Here is a 25264-nt window from a genome sequence, read left to right on the forward strand (position 1 = left end):
TTGGTGGTGGACTTTCGCTGTCAGTTTGGGACTGTCCAGATGTACTGGCCCTTTAAGAAGCTCCACCACTGCACTTGGCTTTTCTTTTTTCCACCAGTGTGTATTTCACTATGGCGAAGGAATAAACAAATAGAACCAAATGGGTAACAAAGCAGCAGGGACGGTGAACACATCTCTCCGTTAGTCACTAATACCCGTTAGTAATAGTCAAGTGACTGTCGCTTTCAGCAGGGTGTGCTCGTGATTTTGTTTGTGTGTGGTCGGGACACGGATGCTGTCAGTGCGAATAGCGATGAAAAGAGCGAAAATAGTTCACTGGTCCACACTGAACACCTCCGTTGTAGCAGCCGGTGATACAGGCTAGCCGTTAGTGAGCCCTGGACCTTTCTTCTCGTTTTAACGGTTTTTCTCGGCTAAAACATGGGAAAGGGAAAACGCTAATTCAACGACCGTTAGCTTTTAAGCTTTTAATAATACGTTTTGAAAACATTTTTCAGTCAGTGCGCTTTATTTCGTTCGTATTTTTCTATGTAAGTCGAGTTGACCCGTCGTGAAAAATGTTGACAGGATCTAAAACCACGTTCAAAGTGAGACAAATGCTCCCAGATATCAAGGTAAGGTCATAACGTTAAGTTAGCTAACTGACGCTAACTAGCTTGGTTGGGTGAAAGCCTAAAAACACTAGTTAACTTGTTCTATCCCGTTTTATAATGTCGCATGATTGTAAAAACTGAGCTACTAATTTTCATAGTAGAGACCCAGTGTGGTGAAGCTTTATTATTCCAGTAGAGATAGTTTCCTTTATGCAGCAGGCATCCGATTCCAAGTGTTTGACTAGGAAAATGCAGCTAAGCCAGTTTTCCTTTTTGTATATCTTATTGGACCCCTATTTTTTCCAGTTGAGTTATGATTTGCAAGTCAGTCGGTTGAAGGTTTGGGCTCTATAAGTTCATCACACAACAGCTAAATTTGCTTTTTCAGTACTGTAACTAACTCATCAACTCTCCTCATGTGATTAAACACCAGAGGGGCCAGTAAGCAGGCAATGTCATGATGCAGGAAACACCGGCCATCATTCACCCTGCTGTGCTATAAATGTACAACCAGGTAGTTTGCAGCCTGGCAGGATAAGAAACCTGTGGTCCCTCCTCAGAGATCCCTCTGAGAGGCTATTCAGTGTGTGAGTGTGGACTGTCTCCTGTTATTTTTGTTCACAGTTCAGGATGGCAGCTTTACAGGGGGAAACTAGGCTGCAGAGGGCTGCTGCTTCCTTCTGTCTGGACGACAGGGAGATGCATAATTACTGTGAGGGTACATAATGTCACTGTCTTTGGCGACATGCCGGAGCAAGCCAGTGATTAGGTGGTGAATCTTAATCACTTCATATGGGATTCAGTTGTTGTACACAAAGACAAATGGCACAGACGGTCATATCTAGAGAACTGCACTGAACATTTGTTGCCAGATTCAGCTCCTAATTACCAAAGCTTTTAAAGGTCATATGACGCTGCAGTGAATTGCCTTTAAATGCTGAAGGTGAAATCCCTGTGCTGTTGTATTTCAAATGATCAGAAAGATCACAAAGCAATGTGTACACACGGTATGAGCGTGTTCAGAGCTGACTGTTCCTTTTAGGAACAGTCTCGTGGCACTGTCTTTGTGTTGCCTGGCTTTTTGTCTGTCCCTGGTTATTTTCAGCAGCCGCAGGGGGAAACAGTAACAGATGCCTCTTTACTCTGCCTCGGGCGAGGCTTGCATGTGGAGTGGGGGTGATGTGCACTGCACAACATCTGGCTGTCGCCATGGAGACAGCAATTGGGAGGTAGAGGAGTTTTGAATTTGATTACCTCAGAATGAGACTTGCAGAAATCACCTCAGCCCCTCATAGGTGGAATCCCATGTGTTCAAGTATGAAAATGTGGCTGAGCCTCAGAGATGGTAATGTGTAGATTATATGCACAGGCCACCCACACTCTCGTGGGCTTCACTTCCAAGAGCGTGTGTTAAGACTGCTCTAGAAAACTGAATCCAATCCTGGACTGAATTTGGACCAGATGGCTCTGGAGTTTGCATGTACTGGTGAATCTTAATCTCTTTAATAACCGTATTTATGTGTGCCAAGCCATTTTGGATGTTATACAATACGATCGAGCTGCAACTTATGATTATTTTTACATTATTTGACGTTATTTTTATTTTACATTTTCTGATTTGTTTGGGTTGTACGAACAGCGGTTCAAAATGTAAAAAGAAAAGTAGCAAATCTGTAGTTGAGAAGCTTGACCTAGGAAATGTCTTATTAAGAAAACAACAGCAGCACATAAATGCTACAAAAGGATTATTATTCAGGCTTATTTTGGCTGTGTCTATCCCCTTGAGTTCACTCTATCTGCATTTCCAAGCCAGCTTTGAAGCAGTCAGCATGAAAGGCACAAAGCTCCACAGAAGCAAAAATGCCAGAGGAGGGATCATCTTAGCTCTGTTCAGAGTGGCTAAAGATCCAAGCCTGATAGGAGTGGGCCAAAGCAGTACAGTCACCCACACCCGCTCCCATAGGATCCAGGCGTCACATTCACTGCCAGCCCCCGAGCTGCTGAAGCTTCTTAGGCAGAGCACAACAATGGGCTCTTCTGAGCGCTAGAGCAGATTTATGGCACCATTACAGGGTGTATCGATCTGACATTGGGTGATAATTAACCAGTGGCATTATTCACTAGTCAAAGGGCTGGGTCTTGAAGGGCTTGGTTGTTTGTCTGTTTTGAGTCTATTGTATAGAGTGGCTCTGATAATTTCACTCTTGGGAGCTGGGCTGTCAGAGTAGATGACTGTCATAACATTTCAGAGAGACACTTGCACACCACTGAAAATGTTCAATATTCATCATTAGATTTTCACTTAAGCCATTTAGCTGACACTCATCTGCACTGATGCAGTGTTATTGAGAGTGACACATATAGTAAGTATACTCCAAACACCAGAGGAGGCAATGTTGCTGTTGATCGACACAGTGACTGTTGAGGGCGTAGGATTTGTGACCTTTTAGTCACAGAATGATGTGTCTCGCAACTAGGCAACCCTCCTGCCCTTTAAAAGAAACTCTGGAAAACTGATATGTCATGGCTCCACTGAAAATAGCACTGGATAGTGACTGATGAAAACTTCTATAACTATAATGTTTTTGATTATTTTCATTATAGATTAACCTGCTGATTATTTTCTGGATTAATCGATTAGTTGTTTTGCCCAAAGATATCCGAATATAGAGGAAAATGGCTGTTATATTGTATATGTAAATATGTTAAATTGACATTTGTGGGTTTGAGTGAAATGTCTCAATGTTTTTGTAAAGATTGTGTTCTTTTCAGGATGAGTTGTAATAACTTTGGTGATCCTTTGACTTTTCATCATCACGCCACAATTTTTTATTTGTCCAATAGTTTTGTTTATGACAAAATACCTGCAAAACCAATGACATTCATCAGCCCCAGCTGTATTTTGTGTTCAGTGTTGATTAAGTTAGCACGTTAACACAGTAAATGAGATAGTGAATATGGTAAACAGTATACCTGCTAAATATCAGCATGATGGCATTGTCATTGTGAACATGTTAGCATGCTGAAATTAAGCTCACAGAGCTGCTAGCATGGCTGTAGACTCTTGTTAATCTGTTGTCCTACTAAAGTAAGCAAACACTTTTTTATTTGGCTTAAGAGGACCTTTGAACCTTTCTGTACTTGACCTTACAATACATCACCACCACTACCACAAACATCTGTCTTTTTATGGAACAATGATTCGCAAATCATTCAGCAAGGATACCATTATAAAAAGCCAGTAATTATCTGTTTGATGTTTGTCTATAAGTGTAGACTGATGGTGTTATGATGATGAACGGTTGAGAATGCAGACAACGCTGTACATTTTCCCATGTTGCCAGTGTATTCATGATGGAAGGTTTCAGAATAAAATGTTACAACAGCGAGAGCTGTGCTTTTAGCTGCTTGCTTTTGCAGAAAAATGGATTAAAAGCTAGATATTCACTATAGTGTGATACATACATTTTCACATTAAAAATTAACCACCAGAATTCCCAATTCATTAAATGTTAATTTATTATTTTACACTGTATGTTGGAATAGGTGTCATTCCTTTCTGTGATTTCTCATTTTTCTTATTGAGGCTGAAAATTCAGCCTTTGCTGGATGTCCATTTTTTAAATACACTACACTAGGTAGCATATTTCCACTGAGCACCTCATTCCAGTGTCTCCTGATAACGTTCAAGGCTATTTCTTGTCCGTTTGCAGTGGCCTTGGAGTGTTTCTTTCAGTACACGAATATATTTGATATCTTCTGTTTCTCTTGCAGTAAATACAGTACATCATTACAGGTCTGTTGCTAACTGAAAGATAAAGACTGAAAGCAAAGGAATGGGTATCCAAAAATGGCGAAGTGTCACAGTACATTTTATTTGTCTAGACAAAAAATAAATAAATCTGGTACATTATTCTCAATGGAGAGGAAACACTTCAAAGTGAGCTCCATTTAGCAAAACTACCTCATGTACTCATTTTGCTTCCAAGCCAGTTCACAATGCCATAAGACTGTCCCCATTCATGTGAGGAAATGAAAAGCAAAGTACAAATAAACAGGCTGTGATGCTTTTTAGTAGCTAAAGGTCCACAGTGTTTTTTGGGATATTACTGTAAAATGTTCCGAAGTCAGTCATTTCAGCCTTGAAAATCTTATTTTTAAGATTGTTGTGTTTTTTTGTTGTGGTTCAGCTTGTTGGTACAGATTTTTGTCAAATAGTTGGTAGCATCCAAGCCTTGTCATTCCGCGTAAAATAAGATTTGAAGACATGGTAGGAGATTTAAATTAGATGCAACATGAGATTTTTGTTTCTTCAGGGTCGCAACAAAAATTCAGTTTGTTCTTCCTGAGTTAGGCCTGTTGTGTGGGGAAAGAGAAGTATGCTCCAGACCCATGAACAAGCATGCTTACTGCAGAAGTCTGGCTGGCCACAGTAGCAAGGGGAAGCCATGAGCAATGGAAACTGCAGTAAGCCTTGGCCACTGTCCCTGAGGATGAAGGGAAGGAGCAGAGAAGGGCAAAAGTGGGGCAGAGAGGCAGCACAGGGGGAAAACGAGGCAATGAAAGTGATATAGTGGGGACGCCGAAGCCACACAATGAAAGCAAAAGTGAAAAGTCGGCAAAAACACAGGCCTGGAAATGTGGTTTCCGAGTGATATGTGACTCAGAGACTCGAGGGAAGTCTTACTGTGGCCACAGTATCTTTAAGTTCATGCCTAGACATTTCCTCAGTCCCATTTTCCTTATCTCTGTTGCTCGCTTTAGCTTTCTTGTGTAAAACTTACAAGTGAAACAGAAATGCCCACATTTCACATATAAATGCAATAGCTGTAGATCTTTTTAAACTTTCACATTTATTATACCACAAATGTAGTTTTTCCTGGTTTAACCGAGGGAGCTCTACTCATATCACCCTTAATCACATTATGTACATAGCAGAGTCTGCATTGAGTGCCAGTAGTACTTCACCTTGTGTATTGCAGTGTTATCTAGTAGGTTCACTTGCCTTACAAAACCCTGAGGCACAAGGTTGTTAGTCTTGACAACCTTCAGATAGACAGATCTAACACGCTAAACTTATGAAAAGAACAACAAAACAAGATCAGAACAGCCTCTGATGTTCTTAAAAGGCGATAAGGAATTCAGCTGCGGGTTTTCTGTGGGTGTTGATGGAGAGACAGAAACTTTTTAAAACCAGATGGAAAAAAATGAACAATGCTCTGGCAGAAACCAAGTCTTGTAAAATTTTAGTGTCCTGCCTTATGATCTAAAAGGCCCTGTTTTCCCCCCAGTGGTTTTTGCTAACATAGAGCTTTTTGCTTTTTAATTTGGTCTGTAAAAATTGTTGGAACTGTAACCATTGAAGCCATCTTGTAGGTCTTGGAATAAACACAGCCTAGAAATATATATTGGGGAGAACCCCCTGCTAATTTCTGCAGTTTAATTATGGACTTCAGATCTGGCAGTATAGAAGCATTTTGTAGAAAGATATTTCACCACAGCAAACTTGCCGACATGACATCATTTAGAGCTCATATAATTTGGATTGATTAAAAACAATTCTTTGTTTTTACTGTTTTCATGGCTCACTTAGCTCTTTTTTAATTAATTGGCAAGGTAGTATGGTTTTTCTTTTTAATTAGTTAAATTTTTGTCATTTTTCTAATTTTTTATTATTCTTTTCAACTTCATTGTTTCTAGTATATTTACAATTAACTAATGACCTCAGGATAGAGACAGCAAAGTAAGAATTTAATTTAATTGCATTGGTAACTTGTTTATTTCTGCATATCACCATAAAGCATTTGAATTTCTGTGTTTAAGTTCACAGTCAAAAACACAAAACAAAAACATGTTGAAAATGGCCGTTCAACAGTTTACATGCTTTGCTTCATAGTAACATTATACCAAACAGTACCAAAAATATACCAAAAACTATGTACTAAAAACTAAAGCAGCTTCAGCAGCAAATTGCAGGGTCTGTGTGTCTCTTAATGAAACAGCCAGACACTCTTGCGTGCAAAGAAAACAACCAGCTATGAATAGGTGTGATTTTACTGCCTCTTGACGGAGCAAAGGTCCTCTTTGTTAAATGTTCCCTGTGTCTTATGGAGGACCACAAAGTTAAAGTGTCGGGTTTTCATGAGCAGGCTGCTAACACAGAATTCACCACACTGCAGAATTTTTAGCATAACATTGGCCACTGAGTGGATTCATTGTTTTTGTTCACACATCCTTGCTGACTTGAAGAAGTACTGCTGTTTCATGATAAAGCCAGTGCCTTAAATGAAACAATGATAAATAGTTTGATTGTGGGCCAAACTCAGCCAGAATAGCTGACAGGGAAGTTTGCGTCTCTACAATGTATAGTTTTCTTGGACGTCAACCCCAAATTCTATTTCTGTACTACTATAAAGCTTGTTCGCCACCTGTATAATCATATCATCCTCTCACATTGCAGGGGTTGGCATATTATAGGATTTCTAGCAGATAAATGTAAATGGCTTTCGTAAGGGGGGTTAGTAGCAAAGTTAAGTGGAAGCATATGTGCTAGTAAGCTCACAGTCTGATTATAGAAACCTCTGTGGCTCTGTGGGGTTGGACTGTGCTTGTAGAACAAACTCTAGTATGCAAGACTTCATGACGATTATAGAGAATGCAGGAACAAACAGAACAGCAACATGGAAACTCAGAATCATGGAACATTGTGTGGTTAGCTTTGTTTCTTTGTCTTTGACAATGAGTCCACTGAGACGAGCCAGGCTTTGATGACAGAAGCAGACAGAGCCATAATTTAAATATAATCAACAAGACAAGTGGACATGAGGCTCTGTCCATGGGCTGAGTGTGTGCTGTTTAGTCTACATTTGTATTCGCTGTGTAAACAATTTGAAGTCTGTATAGGTTAAAAATAGAAACCTATTCTTTTAAAATGAGCACTGCTTTCATATTCAGGGTATTCAGGTTCTTGCCAGGTGAACATGAACATACTCAGTTGTAGGGTTAAGGGTGTCTCTTTCCTTTAAAGGAATAGTTTGACATTTTGGTAAATATATTTTTCTGGTTTCTTGTCGAGAGTCTTGTCATCTAACTCACAACATGAAAGCAAATAAGCAGGTTCTTAAAATGTGTATTTTTGTAAGACACCTGTGTGTTGTAGTGATATGTAAAATAAAGAGAGAAGCCAGTGTTAATGTCAGCTCTGCATCTCTTACAGGAGAGGATGTTGAGTCAGAGTGGGGTCAATGCAAGGAGTCGAGATGTGTTTGGACTACGCTGCCTACCAGGTAAGATTGTGCTTTTAAGTACGTAAGGATCTCAGCGGAATAGTTTGTCAACAAATCAGTTCTTACTAAAGCCATTATTTTCTATTTTTCTTTATAAATTTCTGCTTTTGAAAAATCCAGACATATTCTATCTTCGACGAAGCAACACATATGGCATTGACTAAATAAATAGTGATTCAAGCCACTCTAACAATAAGCAGTTTGTAGCTGACATCACAGCCAACAAACCTGTAAAGGCACTAAATAATAAAACACCTTGCAGTATGAACTTCAATTAACAAGCTGCCACTTCTCCTTCAGGCTCAGATAAAATATCAACACTCAGTGACATCAAGCAGAAAACTGCTGCCGCAGGCATTGTTCACTGTGGTTTGAAATTCCCATATTGCACCATATTGTAGCCACACCTGGACCAGGAATGTCACAGCAGGTGCTCTGTCTTTTGAGATGGGAAAACATCTGCTGTTGAAAAGCTAAGACAAACACTCAAAAGGAGACTGAGAGCCTTTACTGCAGATTTATTGCATACTCAAATACCAAAAGAAATGAATACCAACATCCAATTTTTCAGTCGCTCAGAGTTAAATCAGTGCCTCATGAAACACTAATGACAAGTGAAATCCTTCATGCCCTAAAAGCTGCTGTGATATCCAGGGTAATTAAACATGCCTGATAGTTTTCTACTCATGCAGAGCAGTGCAACAACAGTATTTTGTCATATAATATCTAACTAAAGGTGAGGTACTACAGTGCTCACTGTAGTACATGCGTATAGTGTAGGGACTTATTTATGCTGTGGTTTACTGCTGAATTTAACCCTTTTCTTCTTGTAACACTGTCGCAAAATGAGATGACTATGCTGTGCATCATTAGGCAGTGTTGTGTATTTTGTGCACACTTGAAGTAGTCATGCCTACATTCTTTTATTACCTCTGCCAAGGAGGTTATGTTTTCACCGTGTCAACAGGATTACACAAAAAGTACTGAGCTGACTGGCACTGAACTTGGTGGAGGGATGGGTGCGGGAAGAAACCCTAACCCTAACCTCATTAAATTTGGGGTCAGATCTGGATCATTTACTATTAACTTAAATTTTTCCTGTGAAGTCTAGTGTATGTTGTTTGACATTTGCCTTGGTGGAGGTCTCTTTGACTACCCTTGTAGCTCATTTTGTGTTAGAGTTGTGGTGAAAAGAAGATTTATACTGGAAACAAGCTAAATCTTCGGTTACTGGTTGGCATCTCTACCTGTTCACTGTCCTGCACCTCCAACGTGGCCTATTAGAGGCATATTAATATCGTTGCCCCTCTGATTCTAATTGTTTTCTTCCCTGACACTAAGTCTTTTGTTTAGAAATTCAGCTGCTGTAACAAGATGACCTTAGATGCTCCAGCGGACTCTAACAGAATCCTACCATTCTTGAAAATCACTTTCCTGTTTCCTCAACTGTTAAAACCCCTGTTATGGAGAGCGTTTAGCCAGCTAGGCTTACTAGAGGTCAACTCTGTTAACCTAAGTGATCATCTTCTGGATAGTGCAGGACCACAGAAAATCACTGGTCTTACTGCGTAGGTTATTTCCCTCACCTTGTGTGCTCATTTTGTTGTGTCAGTAACACCCTGCATGAGCTTTTCATAAGAATGGCAGCAGACCAGAGCTCCTACATTCTACACTAGGCTAATCTTTAATGCTGCATATAAGCAGTCACTCGAAGCACGCTTCACCAGAGCACATAAAGTCTAAATGTATGTGCAATATGTGTTTTTTTTAGAAGGGGGTTTATGAGGTGTGGTTGCCTCCTTGACCCTTTTTAGCTGTGACTCTCTCTGTCTTTCTCAAATTTGATCTTATTGTAATCATTTACTTTTTATCCTTTCATTTATTTCATTTTTTTTCTCTTTTCTTTTTTGATTAAATAAGCTGGATTTTTAATGTCTCAGTATTTTGTTGTTTTGATACACAGTAGGACCTTGTGGGCTTACACTGACCTTTCTCACATACATGTATTTTCATGTGTGTATACGTACTCTTTATACACACACACACACACACACACACACTTCCTTCCTTATTTCATTCACTTAGCCAGCCTAATTTGTTTTCCAGCTGTGTTTTCATCAAATACTTTCCAGACTCTGCTTCTCCATGACAAACACTCACAGAGATCCTATTCTTAGCTATTAACATTTCACTGTGAAATGTTGACTGTCAGTACTTTACATTTTTTCCCCTGCTGGCTTTTGACTTCATCTCCAACAACACCTTACAGTTCTCTTAGTCCTCTCTGTCTACGCTTACTTTTCTTTCTTCACCTTCATTCCATGCAGATTAGTAACACAGCTGTCTATGAAAGCTGTTTTATATTAAGAGAGAGAAGAAGACAGATGTGTAATGGCAGCACTGTTATGCTTTTTCAGAAACTTTCTTGTTTTTTTTCCATTGAGAGCTATATTAACTCTTCTGTGAGCTGAAATTATGTACTATAAGTCTGCTGCAAATTTAGCATTTCATTGTATTTTGAAATTTTTTTCAAAAACAGAATCTGGGTCTGTGCACGTTCTGCAGTTTAACAGTTGAGACAATTTGTGAGAACAAGTTCACTCTAAGACAAAAAGGAGTCACTAGTCAGTGTGAGTGAAAGGGCTCACATTGCATTGGACTCTCTGTCTTTCTCCCTTTCATCCTCTCAAACACACACATACACACACACTCTGCAAAAGGACAGGTCATTTGTCAACCTGGTGTAAAAACAGTGATGCTGTTATTACAGGCTAGGGTTGTGTCAAGAAGTGCATGCTGTCTCAAACTAGACGCACTGACAAGTTGAGAAAAACCACGTGGATTACAGAGTCAGAAATATGTTCGAAGTTGTCCCGTTCTGTCAGTAGTTAACAGGCAGCGCTCACCATCCGCGCTGTTCTCATGTGACACCGGGACACAGAAGCGCAGAAACCGAGCTGGCCTGCGGGAGGGCAAACAGGTCAGGACAGCTCCAACAGCCATAGGTAGATCATGTACCATTTCAATGCTGTGAGTGGGGGAATGGGTATACGGTCCAATCACACACAATGCCGAGCGGCTAGGACCCCTTCAGAGCAAAGTTCTTCGCAATCCCCTTTCTCCGCAGTCTTGTGTTTCTGCAGGATTTACAAGCTGTCAGTCAGCTTTATACCTTGTTGATTGATGGACAAGAGACCAGAGCATTGATATATACTTGGATTTTGATCTTGATAATGAAAAAGGTATTAAATTCTCTCTAGTAAGTAAAAAGAAAGTTGGACATATTTGCTATATTAAGTGACACGTTAATATAACTGAGTTGTCATTTGAAACTGTTGTCACCATTTGTGGATGTTGCAACACATGGAGGCTGGTGGTTTTGAGAGTGTTCTTCTACAAATTTTGTGTTGTGTCAGCATTTTTGTTGTCATTTATACAGCAATATGCTCATCAGCTGCTCATCAGTCAATATCGGTACCTCTGTATCCCGAAACAGTGCTCTCCCTCCCATTGGAGGGTTGAGGAGGGCAGAAACCTTTCGCTCAGCACGCATTCTAGCTGAAAATCAGGAACAAATGTGGGTGAAAACAAAACAGAGGCTGAGAGTATGTGGTTCAGATGTCTCTCAGCTGTATTTTCTCAGGCTGATCCTTTAGGTCGTGCTCTCCTCATGTCCAAGTCAGTGACCACAACATCAACAAAAGCAGCTGAATCATTAAAGGGGAAACTCGAATTTAAACTGAATGTGGAATCAAAATGCTATATATATGCTTATTTAGCATGAGAACTAGACTTACTCCTCATAGGAGCATATGATTAAACAAGATCTTGAGCACTTCTTGAAACACTGAGTTGAACAGTTTGCATTATTTGAAATGGGGCTGGTACTGCACAACATTCAGGCTACACAATGTTTCTGCATGTGAGACGTTACTATTCTAATATAGATAAGACATGCCAGTAAATGCTGGTTGTCGGTGTAATAAAACCATGTAATGCACTTTTTTCTTTAAGACACAGCATTTCTAGTTGGTTTCACCTTTCTGATCCTTAATTGGTCAAAACTCAACTTCAACCAGCATTTAATTTTAATAAGCTCTCTGCCCTATAAGCTGACAGGATCAGGGGCGGATGTAACTGTTCTGTGGTTGTTGCTACTGTTGTTCTTATATACTATATAATGCCTCTGGCCATGGCTGTCAACGGCGTGGAGGCATTATGTTTTCTCGTCGTCTGTATGGACGTCTGTGTGTCCTATTCTCGTGAACACCTTGAGAGAATTTCTTCAAACTTTGCTTGGATTTAACGATGAATTGATTAGTGATTAAAGGTCAAAGGTCAAGGTCACTGTGACCTCACATCCATCCCATTCTTGGGAACATGCTATATTAGGAACACCTGGAGGGAATTTCATTACATCTCCAACATCCACTTGGATTTAAGGATGAACTGATTAGCATTTGGTAGTCAAAGGTCAAGGTCAATGTGACCTCACTAAACATGTTTTTGTCCATAACTCAAGAATTCATACGTTAATTACTATTAAATTCCCTCAAAGGCTTCACTACATGAGGCTGGACAGACAGGATGTAAACTGCAACTTGACGAGCTGGTGGAGGCATACAACTGTTGAAACAGTTTTCACCCGTGTCTGTTTGTTTATCAGCAGGATTACACAAAAAGTACTGAAGCGAATTTGCACTGAACTTAAAAGAAAGTATTAGACAGTGTGGCTTTAATCTATCTTAAAGTAGTGAAAAGGTGCACTAATACTGTGTTTGTACAGCATGTTGTTACTCTGTATCTGTAATTCTCCTTTATTTGATTAGAGGGCAATTCTCTTGTTAACAACTTCACTAGTCCAGCTGACTCATGCAAGGCCAAGGCACCTGCTTGCACAGATTTCTTAAATTTCAGCAGAGTGCAAACGGGACCGCAGGCCTCTGCTCCCTGTCTTCCTCTTCCTTTCTCCTTCAGCTCTCAAATTTACAGCCTACAGGATTGTTTTTGTCGCTCTTGCAGCCTGGGAAGACTTTACGGAGGCATGCAAGGCCACAGATTATCCTTTGAAAGACAAGCTCTCAGCAAGGGTTCACTTGTGTTCACAGGCCCAACCATCTTAAGATCTCAGTAGCTAAATCATGTGAGGTCAGGTTTAATTGATAAGTTCAGCCTAGGGCTTTTATGCATGGTTTTGGAGGCTAAAGAGTATAAGCATAATAATAGAGCACACCCTGAGATTTAAACTCCTTGTGTAATCAGCAAATTGTGGTGTTTCTTTCACAGCATAAACAAATGTTTCATGTGTAAAAATGGCTGTTTCCTGTTTGCGTGTTGGTATCCCTCAAAACATTCATTAAGCTAAGAACATTCTGCAGAGACTGGGCTCAGCCCAACAGCTTTACTTTCGTTTTAAATTTAAGGTCCGTGCTAGTTCCTTCCACATGTGCAGTAGAGGAATTTTGTGTTTCCTCAGAATGTTTTTTTCAGTCTCAAGGGACCAGAAGTCTTTCCCCATCTTTTTCATGGTCTTTTGAATGAAATGAAAACATTTGCCGTTCCGTGTGTCTGGCCAAACCATCCTCTTGTCATGGACAAAAAGGCCATTTTCTCATCTACCCTTTCCTGGACTCTGTTGCCATGGAAACCCACAGTCTAGCTGGCAAAGGCTTTGTATTCCTGCAGGAGACTGTTATAAATGTGCTGTCTCATTGCTCTGTGTGTGTGTCTGTGTGTGTGTTTTGATGAAATAGTTTTCCTTTTTCTTTTTCTGTCTGAGTGTTAATGCACATCTGTGTTTGTGTGTAAGATATTTTACTGGGTGAAACGGTTTGTTTTTGGAAGCTTTGTCCTGGAATTTCAGATGCTTCTTCAGCTTTCCTTCCCACTTAGCCAACAATGAGGACTCATCACTCTCAACAGTATCAGTAGATTATAAATAAAGTCCTGCACACATACTGTACATATTTCAGCAGGCCAAATGTTATTAAAGCTGAAAAAATAAATCTTGCCTGGGATGGGGTTCTCTTTTCTCCATTGACATTTCTGAAACTTTGGATAAGATTAAAGGTATCATTTTAAGTTGCTGTTACACAGTAGATGACAGTCCATCAACACCCTTCCTGACTGAATGATCATGCAATGACACATTATTAGATTTGCTCTAAATTATCCACTGAATTTTGAAGACCATGCAGTTTTAGAACCATTATCTATTTCTAGAACACACACACAATACCTGTAGTTTAAATAATATGACGAGTTTTGTCTTGATATTCAGCTGCGCATTTGATAAACAAATGCAGTTTGAATTTTTACTGGTGTATGTAAATTTACTATTTCACTCATGTATATTTGTGAGTATTTACCAATAAACCAAATTGGTGTTATGTAATTTAGAGGAGAGTTACTGTCATCCATCCAAGGTGGTACCTTTATTGTTCTTCTTGCTCATCCCTGCCTGTCTGGCCTGGCCTGGGGACTTGCAGCAATAAGAAGCAACTTTTAGGCAATACCCTTTTGTTTGTGGGTGTTTGTTACACCCAATCCCTGTAGGCTACTCTAAGTAAACTTCCATGCCTGTTGTTTCTCTGTCTATAGACTTCCTGACAATTTTCCTCACCAGAACCCCCCCCCCCCCCCCCCCCCCATACACACAGTTATGCAATGTTAGACAATTTTAGACAGATGAGAGGTAAAAAACAGTCATAATCAGACATGTTAAAAAATAAAACCCATTGCCTGACATATATTACCATAAATTCCATCCTGTAACCTCTGTACTACATTTCACTAGGTGAGTGTGTACTTCAGAGAGCTGTTATGGTGCGGAAGAAGCTGACTGCCAGGGAAGGAAGAGGTTGGCTCTCTGGGACCCTCTTCTGTACTCACTTCAGAGTGGCCTTTGTTCCCCAGGACAGTCCCAAACCTGACGTGAGTAAATGTATATTCTGTTATGGTGTACTTGCTCCATGAGTTGTTATTGTCTGTTTAAAGGATGACATTGTGAAATATATAAAATTCATTTTACGTAATGTAAAAACTATGGTGGCAGGATCAAAACTTTAGATGTCTGTTTTTCCTCACATACATTCTTAGAAATGTTCTATGTCTATATTCAGAACTTCAGAACGGAAGATTGTTAAATATATATTTTTTACTGTATATAATGTTCATGATGCAGGACAATGCCGACCCAGTGCTTTTAGGAGATCATGATGTGGCTTTGGCATCCATAGAGAAGGTTGTGGTTGGTAAGTAAAACCCTATGCCCACGCTCAAGTATTTTAAATCATACTATGACTCAAGATTTATTGACTAGTACCACTTATACACAATACTCCCTGTTTGGGTTCAGTCTCAGAGTTGTGTACAGTATAAAGGCTTCTGCTGTAATACTGTTGATGCTACAACTAATAAGGTACTGGCGTGGACAGTGGCGTGAATTCAGAGAAACGTCCTACTTGAAGTGGCATAATAGTGTTAAAATTCAAGTGATGTAAGCACTTCCCTGAAAATCATTACTGAAATTGAATTGTTCAAAAATAAAATTTTTAGATAGCACAGCTCTTAGAATGTGCAGGTTTTGGGCTTCAATGTAAAGTTAATCTCAGTGGAGCCAACACATTATAGGTTTAACCTAAGAACTATAGCTATGCATGTAACCTAATACTATAAATCTCTTTAGATCTTGACCCTTTTGTCTGTTTAATGTTTAATTGGTACCGTTCTTCACTGTGCTGCAGTGGGCCCAAACAGGACCAAGCTGGTGACCCCAAACTCCTCGCTGAAGTTCACTCCAGAGGAGCTGGTGCTTTACTGTAGGGACATGCGAGTCATCTGCTTCCTGTTTGACCGCCTCACTCCTGATGCACAGGTTATAGAGGTGCGTGTCTATCTCCTGATTATATATGGGAATTTAGTAATCTCATTTAAGCTTGACACAAGCTGACATACAAAAATAATACATGCTCAGCCCCAAAACAGAAATTGTCTAAGGTTCATGGGTTTTTGATTTTCAGCCTTTAGAATCACCTCCTGTAGATGTGTTTTATTGTTATTGTGATTTTAGATTTATATTGTTTATTTTTGATTTGTGTGCTTGGGTTGGTGAATATTTTCACGCAGCTGCATCTTTGAATCTGTGTGTGTGTGTGTGTGTGTGTGTGTGTGTGTGGGCGGGCTTAGATTCAAGGCTCTGGTTACTGTCATACTGTATATCAGTCAGGTCAGAGCTAAAGACCCTCTGTCAAGAGAAGCTGATCTGTGATATAGACCATTGATCTGACACTACAGGGCCTCGATGTTGAAAGCTGATGACCTTTGTCATGTTGATGGGCTCACTGTGGTTTCCCTCCTCAGATAACTTACACCATCGCGAAGACCTACCAGCCTCTCAAACTAGGGTCAGTTTTATCTTTCCAGAACGCTGCCCTCGGGAGTGTAGGTGAGTACATTAATGTATGCAGCGTGATGTATACAACCATCCATTTCCTGCCTGGCACTGATACAACACCTTACTATTCTGTCAGTCTGTCTATAATGCTACGGTTCTACACACTGGTCTTGATATACACACCAATATCCTGTAAAATGTAGACAGTTAAACAATTTGGTCCGAAACCAAAAAATACACAGTAGAAAATGAATGTTTATTTTGGGCACCGTTGCCTTGTGTGTGTCTGTTTGGATGTTAATGACATGAAAATGATTGAGAGGTGATGACCTAAAGTATTTGTGATTGGATCTGTCAATCATTCAGTTTTTCCTCTGCATCTTTCGCTGTGATGAATATTAATAGACATAACAGCTCAGTGGAAGTGAGAAGGAAACGCCCACATGAATCAGAAACACAGCATGAACAGTATGATGTTGGCCGTGTGCTCTCCTGGCTTTCTAAAGCTTTCAAAGTTTTCTCCTGGTGCATCTTCACCAAGTCTGTTCTCACTTTGGTTTTCACTCAGTCCAGAGACAGAATGTACCAAAAACTGTGATCACTGTTTGTCATTTCCCCATGACTTCAGCTCTGTTTCATCTATTTTTGTTTAATGTTTATTTCTACCTTCTGCTGCTCTTCTTCTGCTGTCTTTAATAATGGTGTGAATATTAAACAGGAAACCTCGTGGTTTCTGTGCAGACTATAATGACATACAAAGCTCACATCCTCTCTGGTGTGCAAAATTAGAAACATTCTCTTCTATAATGATGCAATAAAAATACTGTCTTTGAAACCATGGCCAGATGTGAGCAAATCTCTCAGTTTGGAAGAGAGGCTCACTCAGGGTTTCTAGGGCTGATCTTGACAATGATTGAAAAGCTCAGTTTGGGAAAGATTAATCCTCCATAATTAAATGTAATGCTGTGCAATCAGAGATTGGGAATCCAACTTTGTTTCAGCAAATAGAACACACTTTACATCTACTTAACAAAACAAAAACTCTTCATCATTTTGCTCAGTTATAAACAAGCCACTGGCTGTACACTTCAACCTACATATGGAAATATGAGCCCATCTGCACAATACGTTATGCTATGCTGAAGCTACGCTAGGCTGACCAGGCTGCTGATGACTGTCAGCTGTTGGATAAATAATGCAAGCCCCCCCTCTGAAACAAGTTGTTAGATGACCTACAGTTCAACTCTGCCCCAGGGGTCAAGTGTGTCCAGTGTGTGGTCAGTGTTATGCATTATACTCAGCTGAATGTATGACGACGTTACTGTACCTTCAATCAGTCACTCACATACTGAGCCAAGCAAGCACTTTTATTTATAGCATTTATAAATATGTAGTACATTCACTCAGGTGCCACTAAAACACATTTTTCTAAACATTTGTTAGTACTTGAAATGATTCTGACTGAATTTACATGTTTTTTCCATTTTGATCTCTCACTAAATTTAGTTCAGTGGAAAAGGAAGCAAGAGCTCAGACTGTCAGCTGTTCCTGCCTGCTGGATAGCCAATTTCAGTTGTTTTTCATTCTGTTTCCATGTTACCATGCAGTTTATTATATCTACCCCATGATTATGACTGCTGATTTTTTTTCCTCAATGAATCAATCAAGTGTTCAGTCCATATAAAATATAATAAAAAGAATGAACAGTTCCTCAAAACCTCGCAAAGTCATGTCTGTATCTGTCTTTATTTGTTGGAACAGCTGTTCAAAACTCAAATATGTTCACTTAACAATGATATAGAATTGATACAAACAGCAAATCCTTATATAAGAGTAGCTTTCTTGACTCACTGTTGTTGTTTTTTATTATATAGTCTTTTATATAAAATAGAATTAAAAACACGTCATACATATACTGTAGCTAGGCTTGTCTGCTCAAGTGTCATAAGCTATCAAACAATATTTGCACTCGGTGACAAGATATTTTATACATCTGAAAAACAAACCTCAACTGTTTGAATCTCTTTCCTCCTCCAGAAATGAAGCAGTTTCTAAGCAACCGTCGCCGAGACACCCACATGAACTGGTTTGAGTCTGTCTTAGACTGGGAGCAAGAGCTGGAGAGGTGTGGGGCCAGTGGCTGGAGAGTGAGCTCAGTGAACGACCGCTTTGAGATGTCCACCAGGTAAATTGATGGCCTGCCTGAATAGTAACCAAAATATGCTGTGTTATAAACACATATCTTTGTTTCTATTTGTTTTTTAAACCCAAGTTTAAATGTGCTCTTCTTTGTTATATCAATTTTCCAAAATATTCTATCTGCAGTGTTGCATCTTAACGAAACAGGCAAACATGAAATGATGTGCCATCCACCACAAAACAGGGGATGTGTGAATACATGTACTTGTACGTCCCTGACTGTTTGAATGTTTGGAAAGCACTGTTTTGCAAAACGTGTAAGACGGTGAGAATATCAGGCAAAGCCAAGGATAAATCTCACACATCTTCCATGGCTACCATCACACTGCCGTTTCTATCCTGTCAATAAAACTGAATATTCTCTCTGTTTCCTGTCAGTCTGCCTAGATTCATCGTGGTTCCACAGAAGGTTTTAGACACTGAGCTGAAGAAAAGCTTCGCCCACTTCAATGAAGGACGCATCCCTGTGAGTGCAGTTAGTACTGAGAAATTAGATTTAACCTGCCACTTCATCTACCACCATTTATTTAAAATTATTTATCCAAATTCATGTGTTAACATATTAGTTATACTCGTACAACCTTAATTCTAACAAGGCATTTTTGAATCAGGTTTTCTACATTTTCCATATCATTCATATCAATGGCTCTGGATTTAAGACAGTATCTGTAATTCCTGTATTTGTTATTTTAAAACCAAACATGTAGTCATTTGCTATAAAAGCAGGGCTGATCAGAAAACTTATTAAAGGTACATTAGGGAGCATTCAGGAGGATTTTTTGGAGATCAAACATATTATCTAGGTCACGACAGACAACGTTGCTAAAGAATAAACTGAGTTTGTGCCTAAAATCTCAAAAACACATGCTGAAATTTCACTCTTTGTGTTCATGCTATAGAAAGGAGGAGTTTACATTCAAAACTAAATGTTGGGACTAGAGAAAAATAAAGAAACATGTTCCTCAAATAAACACTTGTCCTTCATTGCACAATCTTTCAAGTGCAATTATCTTTCATCATGTTTTCCCTTCTTATTAACATTCCTGTGACACAAATTATAAGACAAACACAGATGTAGTGAGTGCCTTCAGGGAATTTTAACTATATGGAAGGTGTTGATAAAGAGGCTGAAATTGTGTTTTGTGTTGCAGCGCTGGTGTTGGCGACACCCCCGAGGCAGTGATTTACTGCGAATGGCCAGCTTCCAAAACAACATTTATCATGAGAAAGATGACATCAGGTGGGCGTGTTTGATGTTTTTAAATGGATTTTAATGCTTGTGTGCCTGTCAGTGTAAGCATTAACATTTGACCAGCCATACTTCTTCGCTGCCGACTGTGACTATCAGAGGGCCAAGTATGGTTACAGTAAACCAACAGAAGGTTGGTTGTCAGGCCTTAAAGCTACTGTAGGAAACTTTTTTCAGGTAAACATAAAGCTATCAGCTCAGTCTACATCAAGATGTGGAGGACCATCACATCTCTTCAAATGAAATGTCAAAGAACATTGAGGGAGTGGTCTATCTGAGCATCTATCTGACATCACCTGCGTTTGACCTTTTTCATGTTCTACTTTATTTTAAGCATATTATCGAGATACTATGTGATGATGTGTTTGACAGGAAACCAAAATGTTCACGAATGTTGGTCCCAGACTGAATATAAAAAGCGTTTACAGACGCTTGAAGCTGCAGTTAGAAGAGCAGACTCAAATTGCACTAATGACTTTTTACTTTTTATGTGTTGAATGAAGGAAATCCACTCTGATTTTAAAGGCATTTAACTTCAAACTTTCATGTCTTTAAGATGTTATCCTCTGCTCACAAACATATGACTAAAAAGCCTCAGAGAAACGTACAAGGCAGCTTGATTAAAAAGTTATCCAGGCTTGTTCCAGATGTAGCAGTGTGTTGACAGCAGGATGTGCTGCTCTGTAGAAACCTGGAGATGGTCCTGTTTGGTTGCCAGTCCTCTCTGTGTGTTGTGGTGGAGCTGGGCGAGGAGCTGCCCTCACCTGCTGACATCCAGCTGGCACACAGCCGCCTGCGCGCCCTCTGTCTGGGAGGTGAGGATAAGACATGAACTCACACACATCCACAGACAACACCTGACCAAAGGTGTATGTACACACAGCACAAAAACTGGAGCATGTAGAGGATTGGGACAAATGCAGAATCCACATCTAGGTGTTCTGACTAACAGTTCCAAGTTTGCAAAATACTCAGATTTAGTTCTGAAAATCAAAAAGCTGTAGCTTATTAAAGTTAACTCAGTGCTCATCACATTCTTAGGTTGTAGGTACAGGGTGAATCCTAACAAGATTCAAGGGATTCGAAAGGATTCAAATTCAATACGTGGATTAATTACTGGATTTGCGTTCAGTAAAATGCTAATGAACTGCATCCCTATCTACATCTGTCACTGCTTTGGGAGTCCACTGGTTATATAAACCTATATCATGTTAGACATATTGTCTGAAGGGTCATTGGTGCAATAATCTTCTCTTCAAAATGTCTTTATCACATTTGAAAATGTATAATTACAATTGTGATATTTATTATTATTATTATAATAATTAGTTTCTAACTGTTGTTTCGAATCAACGCACATGTATAATGGTAGCAAAACAGGTTTTGTGAGACGGACTTTATTGTTGTTTTTGCCATGACGGCACACACAGCACATTCCACAGCTGAGTAAGAACAGTGATGACAAAACTCATGGTCGTCTATAACTACTGACCCTGGAACTGAAATGCTGACCCAACACACACAGACACAGACACACACACAGAGACTCTTACTCTCTCTCTCTTGCACATGAACAATGTGTAAAGGTCACTGGTTATCACGGTTCACACATTTGTCAGTGTTTTGTCTTTTGTGGGTGAGAGCTTCACAGCTCAGAGGATTGTCCTGGAAAAACAGCCACTCAGACGTAGTTGGTCAACTTAGTGGCAGTGGGTTTTGAGTCTTCACAGCAACTAGAGAGAAAATGAAAAGAGACTTTGCAGATTGTGTTAATAACAAATCCCCTAGGGATTATACAGATTTTACACTTAGGCTGCCATTCCAGATACATATTGATGATTTACTGTGAGGAGGTAGCTTTTTTAGGCCTAAAGTGGTTCTCTAATCTTGTGATTGTAAATAATTGAACACTGCTCTTTCACTAGCAAGGAGACTGCAGTATTAAGTATTTAAATGTACTTACTTGAATATGAATTCAAAACGGAGTCACATGGTTTCATTGACTGATTTTTCTGGAGCAAATGCTTGTAAATAAAGTGTTTGACAATGTCCAATAAACACTAACCAATGTTTTACTAAACAGCACATCTTCATTAGAGTATGGAAAGAGTAGACCTGCTATTTGTCTGCATGTCTGTTGCTGCACCTCATTAAAAGCTTTATTTATAAGTTTGTGCCCCAGATCTCATCCCATTGTTGTGTCTGTTGTCATGAACCAATCATCTGTAATCTGATGTGCAGAGATTCCTTTCCTCTGAAACCTTTGAAGGCTTTCATGCGCTTGTGGTAATAATGTCTGAATATGATCTGCCTTATTCCTGTTTTGGCTTGTAGATATCTCCACATCTGTGTCAGTGCCTGATGACAAATGGTTATCTACCCTGGAAAGCACCCACTGGCTAGACTACACAAGGTAATTGCTGTGATTGGCCAGTCTGACAAACCATATGCACACCAAGAAATAATCAGGTTCTTCCTACCCATAGCTTTTCATTGTTGATTATAATGTTTCCATGTCTAATTTTGAACTGACTGATGAAGAACTGTGATCCTGGGCCCTAAAATCATTGAAAATGTATAGATAAATCACAAACCACAAAAACTTGCAATTTTTAAGAACTAAAAAAACTTAAGAACTACAAGCAACTGAGAAAGCTTCCCAAACTGATTGCCATCCAAAATTGTAACATCAGTATTTGCGGTATTGTGTCTCTTAGTAGTTATAGCAGGTAGCTCCTTATTTTTAGTAACTCAGTATCTTTGTTTGTAACATATATTGTTGTCAGATTCAGGTGACTCCATAACATATAATCAACCTACATCTCTGTCTCCAGGTCCTGTTTGAGGAAAGCATCAGAGGTAGCCTGCTTGCTTCGTGGTGGTCACCTGACTGTGGCACTTCAAGGTGAGTCACGTGACCCCAGACCCCAGCTCATATTATTCAATCCATTCATTATTCATGGTGCCTCCCTCTCATTAATCCCACATTAGGGCTTGCCCTGAAGTAGCTATATACTAAGAACAAGCATGCTCCACTGAGCCTACATGCACAATGTCAAAAGGCCTCCATACAACAGGCTTTTAAAGACACGGTTACATCAGCAAAACTGCTGAGCTATGAGAAATTAGGTAAACGTCATATAAGAATTTTGACTGTAATGAAAACTGTTATCACATTAAATAAAATGTCACCTCTGGTGTGGAAGGAACATAGCTACTGTAGAGCCCACCTCATCTCTTCACAGCACCGGCTGTGGGACCAAAATCTTTGATTTTGTTATTCTGGAGTTGCCCAGTATGAAAGGTGCTGAGTGCATGTTGGGATATTCACAGACCCCCGAGATTAGTGGCGCTGTGTTGGAGCATCTCCATTAGAATGAGAAGGTCACCTTTATGCAGCTTTGTGTTGCAAAGAGGAAGATGCTGACTGTTGTTTGTGTGGAGCAGAGGTGTCAACTGATCACCACCTGATAGTAAGATGGATCAGGTGGCTGGAAATGCAGCTGAACAGACCAGGTGAACCCAAACGTGCAGTGGGGGTGACCTCAGTGTCTGGCTGGGCCTCCTGTCCACAATGCCTTCAACTTTCCCCTCCAGGCATTGCTGCCAACTAATGAGTTTGTGTTATTTTTGTTCTCATTCCTGACATGTTGGCTCTGAGGCTACTGATAAACAGGAACAGTGAACTTGTCTGCACTGATAGATGTGTCTGACAGTGAAGGACAAAAGAAAGACAATATATGATAAAATGTTGCAGTAGTTTTTAAATACTGTTGCTGTTTCTAGGCTGTTGACTTTTAATCATCTAGTCTGGCTGTTTATTTTACATTCATGAACACCCAGAGGGACAGATCAAACACTGCATTACCCAAACAATGGCTGTTTTCAGCTGAGGATGTTTACTAGTTGCAGCTGGTATTTGACTTTCTCGATCATGGCGCACTACGTGACTAACACGAGGTGGATCCTTACTCGTCTACTTGGCTGAGAGGTGCATACATCAGTCTGGCTCTAAGTCCCTTTGTTGCAGCAGACCTGCCACTGGCTGGATCAGCAGTAAATGTCCCACTGCAGAAATGACTCACTACAGAGGCCCAAGACATCTCTCTGTGTCTTTGTGTCCCACATCATTTTTACTTCTAAGTTTGGCTTATTGCCATTGTTTTGTCTTACTGTGTCTGCATCTCTTTTGTCAAAGAGAAAATAAAAAGCATTAAGAGGAATAAGAGCAAATAGTATAAATGATTGTAAATTAACAGATTATGTGTCTATAAATTGCTCTCAAATTGAAAACCATTTGAATTAAATGCACAATTAAAGTACGTCTGCAAATGATATCAAAGTTACTTTCCACAGTTTACAAGATACAGTGATGATGAGTGTTTTCACAAGGAATTCAACACACCCTGCAAAATGTTAACATGATTATCACAAACATTTAGAAATGCATTCATAATAATGTGACAACAATAGTGTCCTGCATGTAACACATACAACTTCACATCAACAAAATGTATAGAATTATGTGACAATAAATGCACTTTGGCTGCGTATTGTCAGCATTGCATATTTTACATTTCACAAAGACACACATCTAAATAAACCTGAAGTTGGTGGTAAATAGTCAAACCAGAGATATCAGACACTGTAAACAACAGACACAGCCACATCTCTAGCAGGTTGGTGTGAAACAAGTGTCAGATTATGGCATAGAAGTTTGACTCTCCCTGTTTTGATGTTACAGAAGCGGAGGACCGGGACATGAGCTGCGTGGTGTCCAGCCTGGTGCAGGTGATGTGTGACCCCCACTGTCGGACACAGCATGGCTTCCAGAGCCTGGTGCAGAAGGAGTGGGTGATGGCCGGCCACCGTTTCTACAGCCGAATCAACTACCACCGTGACAACGACAAAGAGGAGGTGAGAGGTCATGCTTGATGACAGTCTGTTGTTGGATTGCCAGTGACACCAAGCTAAGATTAACATATGACAAAGTTTAAGACGGACATTTTAGACAGTATACCCCTCAACATAAATTTCTCCCATTTTCTTTTTATTCCTCCGCCTACCTATTACCATTATCATCCTTCTTCCACTCCTCTTTCTGTTGGTCACTCCTTTCTTTCCCCTCCTGTCTGTCTTCTCTTTTCTTTCCTTTTTCTCAGGCTCCAGTCTTCCTGATCTTCTTAGACTGTGTCTGGCAGCTGTGGTCCCAGTATCCCTCTCGCTTCCAGCTGACAGAGGATTTCCTGCTGGCCCTGCACGACAGCATCCACCTGCCACTCTTCTCCAGCTTCCTGGCCAACTGCCAGCGAGAGAGATGCAAACGCTCCCAGGTACCTGAAAGGGACTAAAAAGGCTTGTGAAATATATTGATTAGAATAATAATCATAGAACTTTATTGTGTCATTTATATTAGTAATACTGTCTTCAACTCACTGACAATGACATTTTATTACACTACATCATTATCATCATTATTGATAACTATATCAGTATCTTCATCAGGAAGTTGCTCTCCTAGACAAATCCCCAAATGATTACA

General features: G+C 39.8%; 1 protein-coding gene across 2 annotated transcripts in view; it reads left to right on the top strand.

The window, feature by feature from the left end:
- mtmr11 (myotubularin related protein 11) overlaps nt 1-25264 on the top strand; it is a 32091-nt gene that overhangs the window by 1154 nt on the left and 5673 nt on the right. The window contains exons 1-14 of one of the 2 annotated variants that reach the window (XM_056381384.1): nt 142-614; nt 7810-7879; nt 14676-14812; nt 15063-15132; nt 15625-15764; nt 16241-16325; nt 18312-18459; nt 18852-18939; nt 19625-19713; nt 20410-20537; nt 22057-22135; nt 22557-22627; nt 24467-24639; nt 24885-25055. In XM_056381384.1, the coding sequence (XP_056237359.1) occupies nt 558-614; nt 7810-7879; nt 14676-14812; nt 15063-15132; nt 15625-15764; nt 16241-16325; nt 18312-18459; nt 18852-18939; nt 19625-19713; nt 20410-20537; nt 22057-22135; nt 22557-22627; nt 24467-24639; nt 24885-25055 (1506 nt within the window). In that variant the 5' untranslated portion in view covers nt 142-557. Of the gene's footprint in view, nt 1-141; nt 615-7809; nt 7880-14675; nt 14813-15062; nt 15133-15624; nt 15765-16240; nt 16326-18311; nt 18460-18851; nt 18940-19624; nt 19714-20409; nt 20538-22056; nt 22136-22556; nt 22628-24466; nt 24640-24884; nt 25056-25264 lie in introns of those variants that run through there. The other variant, XM_056381385.1, reaches the window with a different exon arrangement.

This window comes from Seriola aureovittata, chromosome 7, assembly GCF_021018895.1.
Source record: "Seriola aureovittata isolate HTS-2021-v1 ecotype China chromosome 7, ASM2101889v1, whole genome shotgun sequence".
Lineage (NCBI taxonomy): Eukaryota > Metazoa > Chordata > Actinopteri > Carangiformes > Carangidae > Seriola > Seriola aureovittata.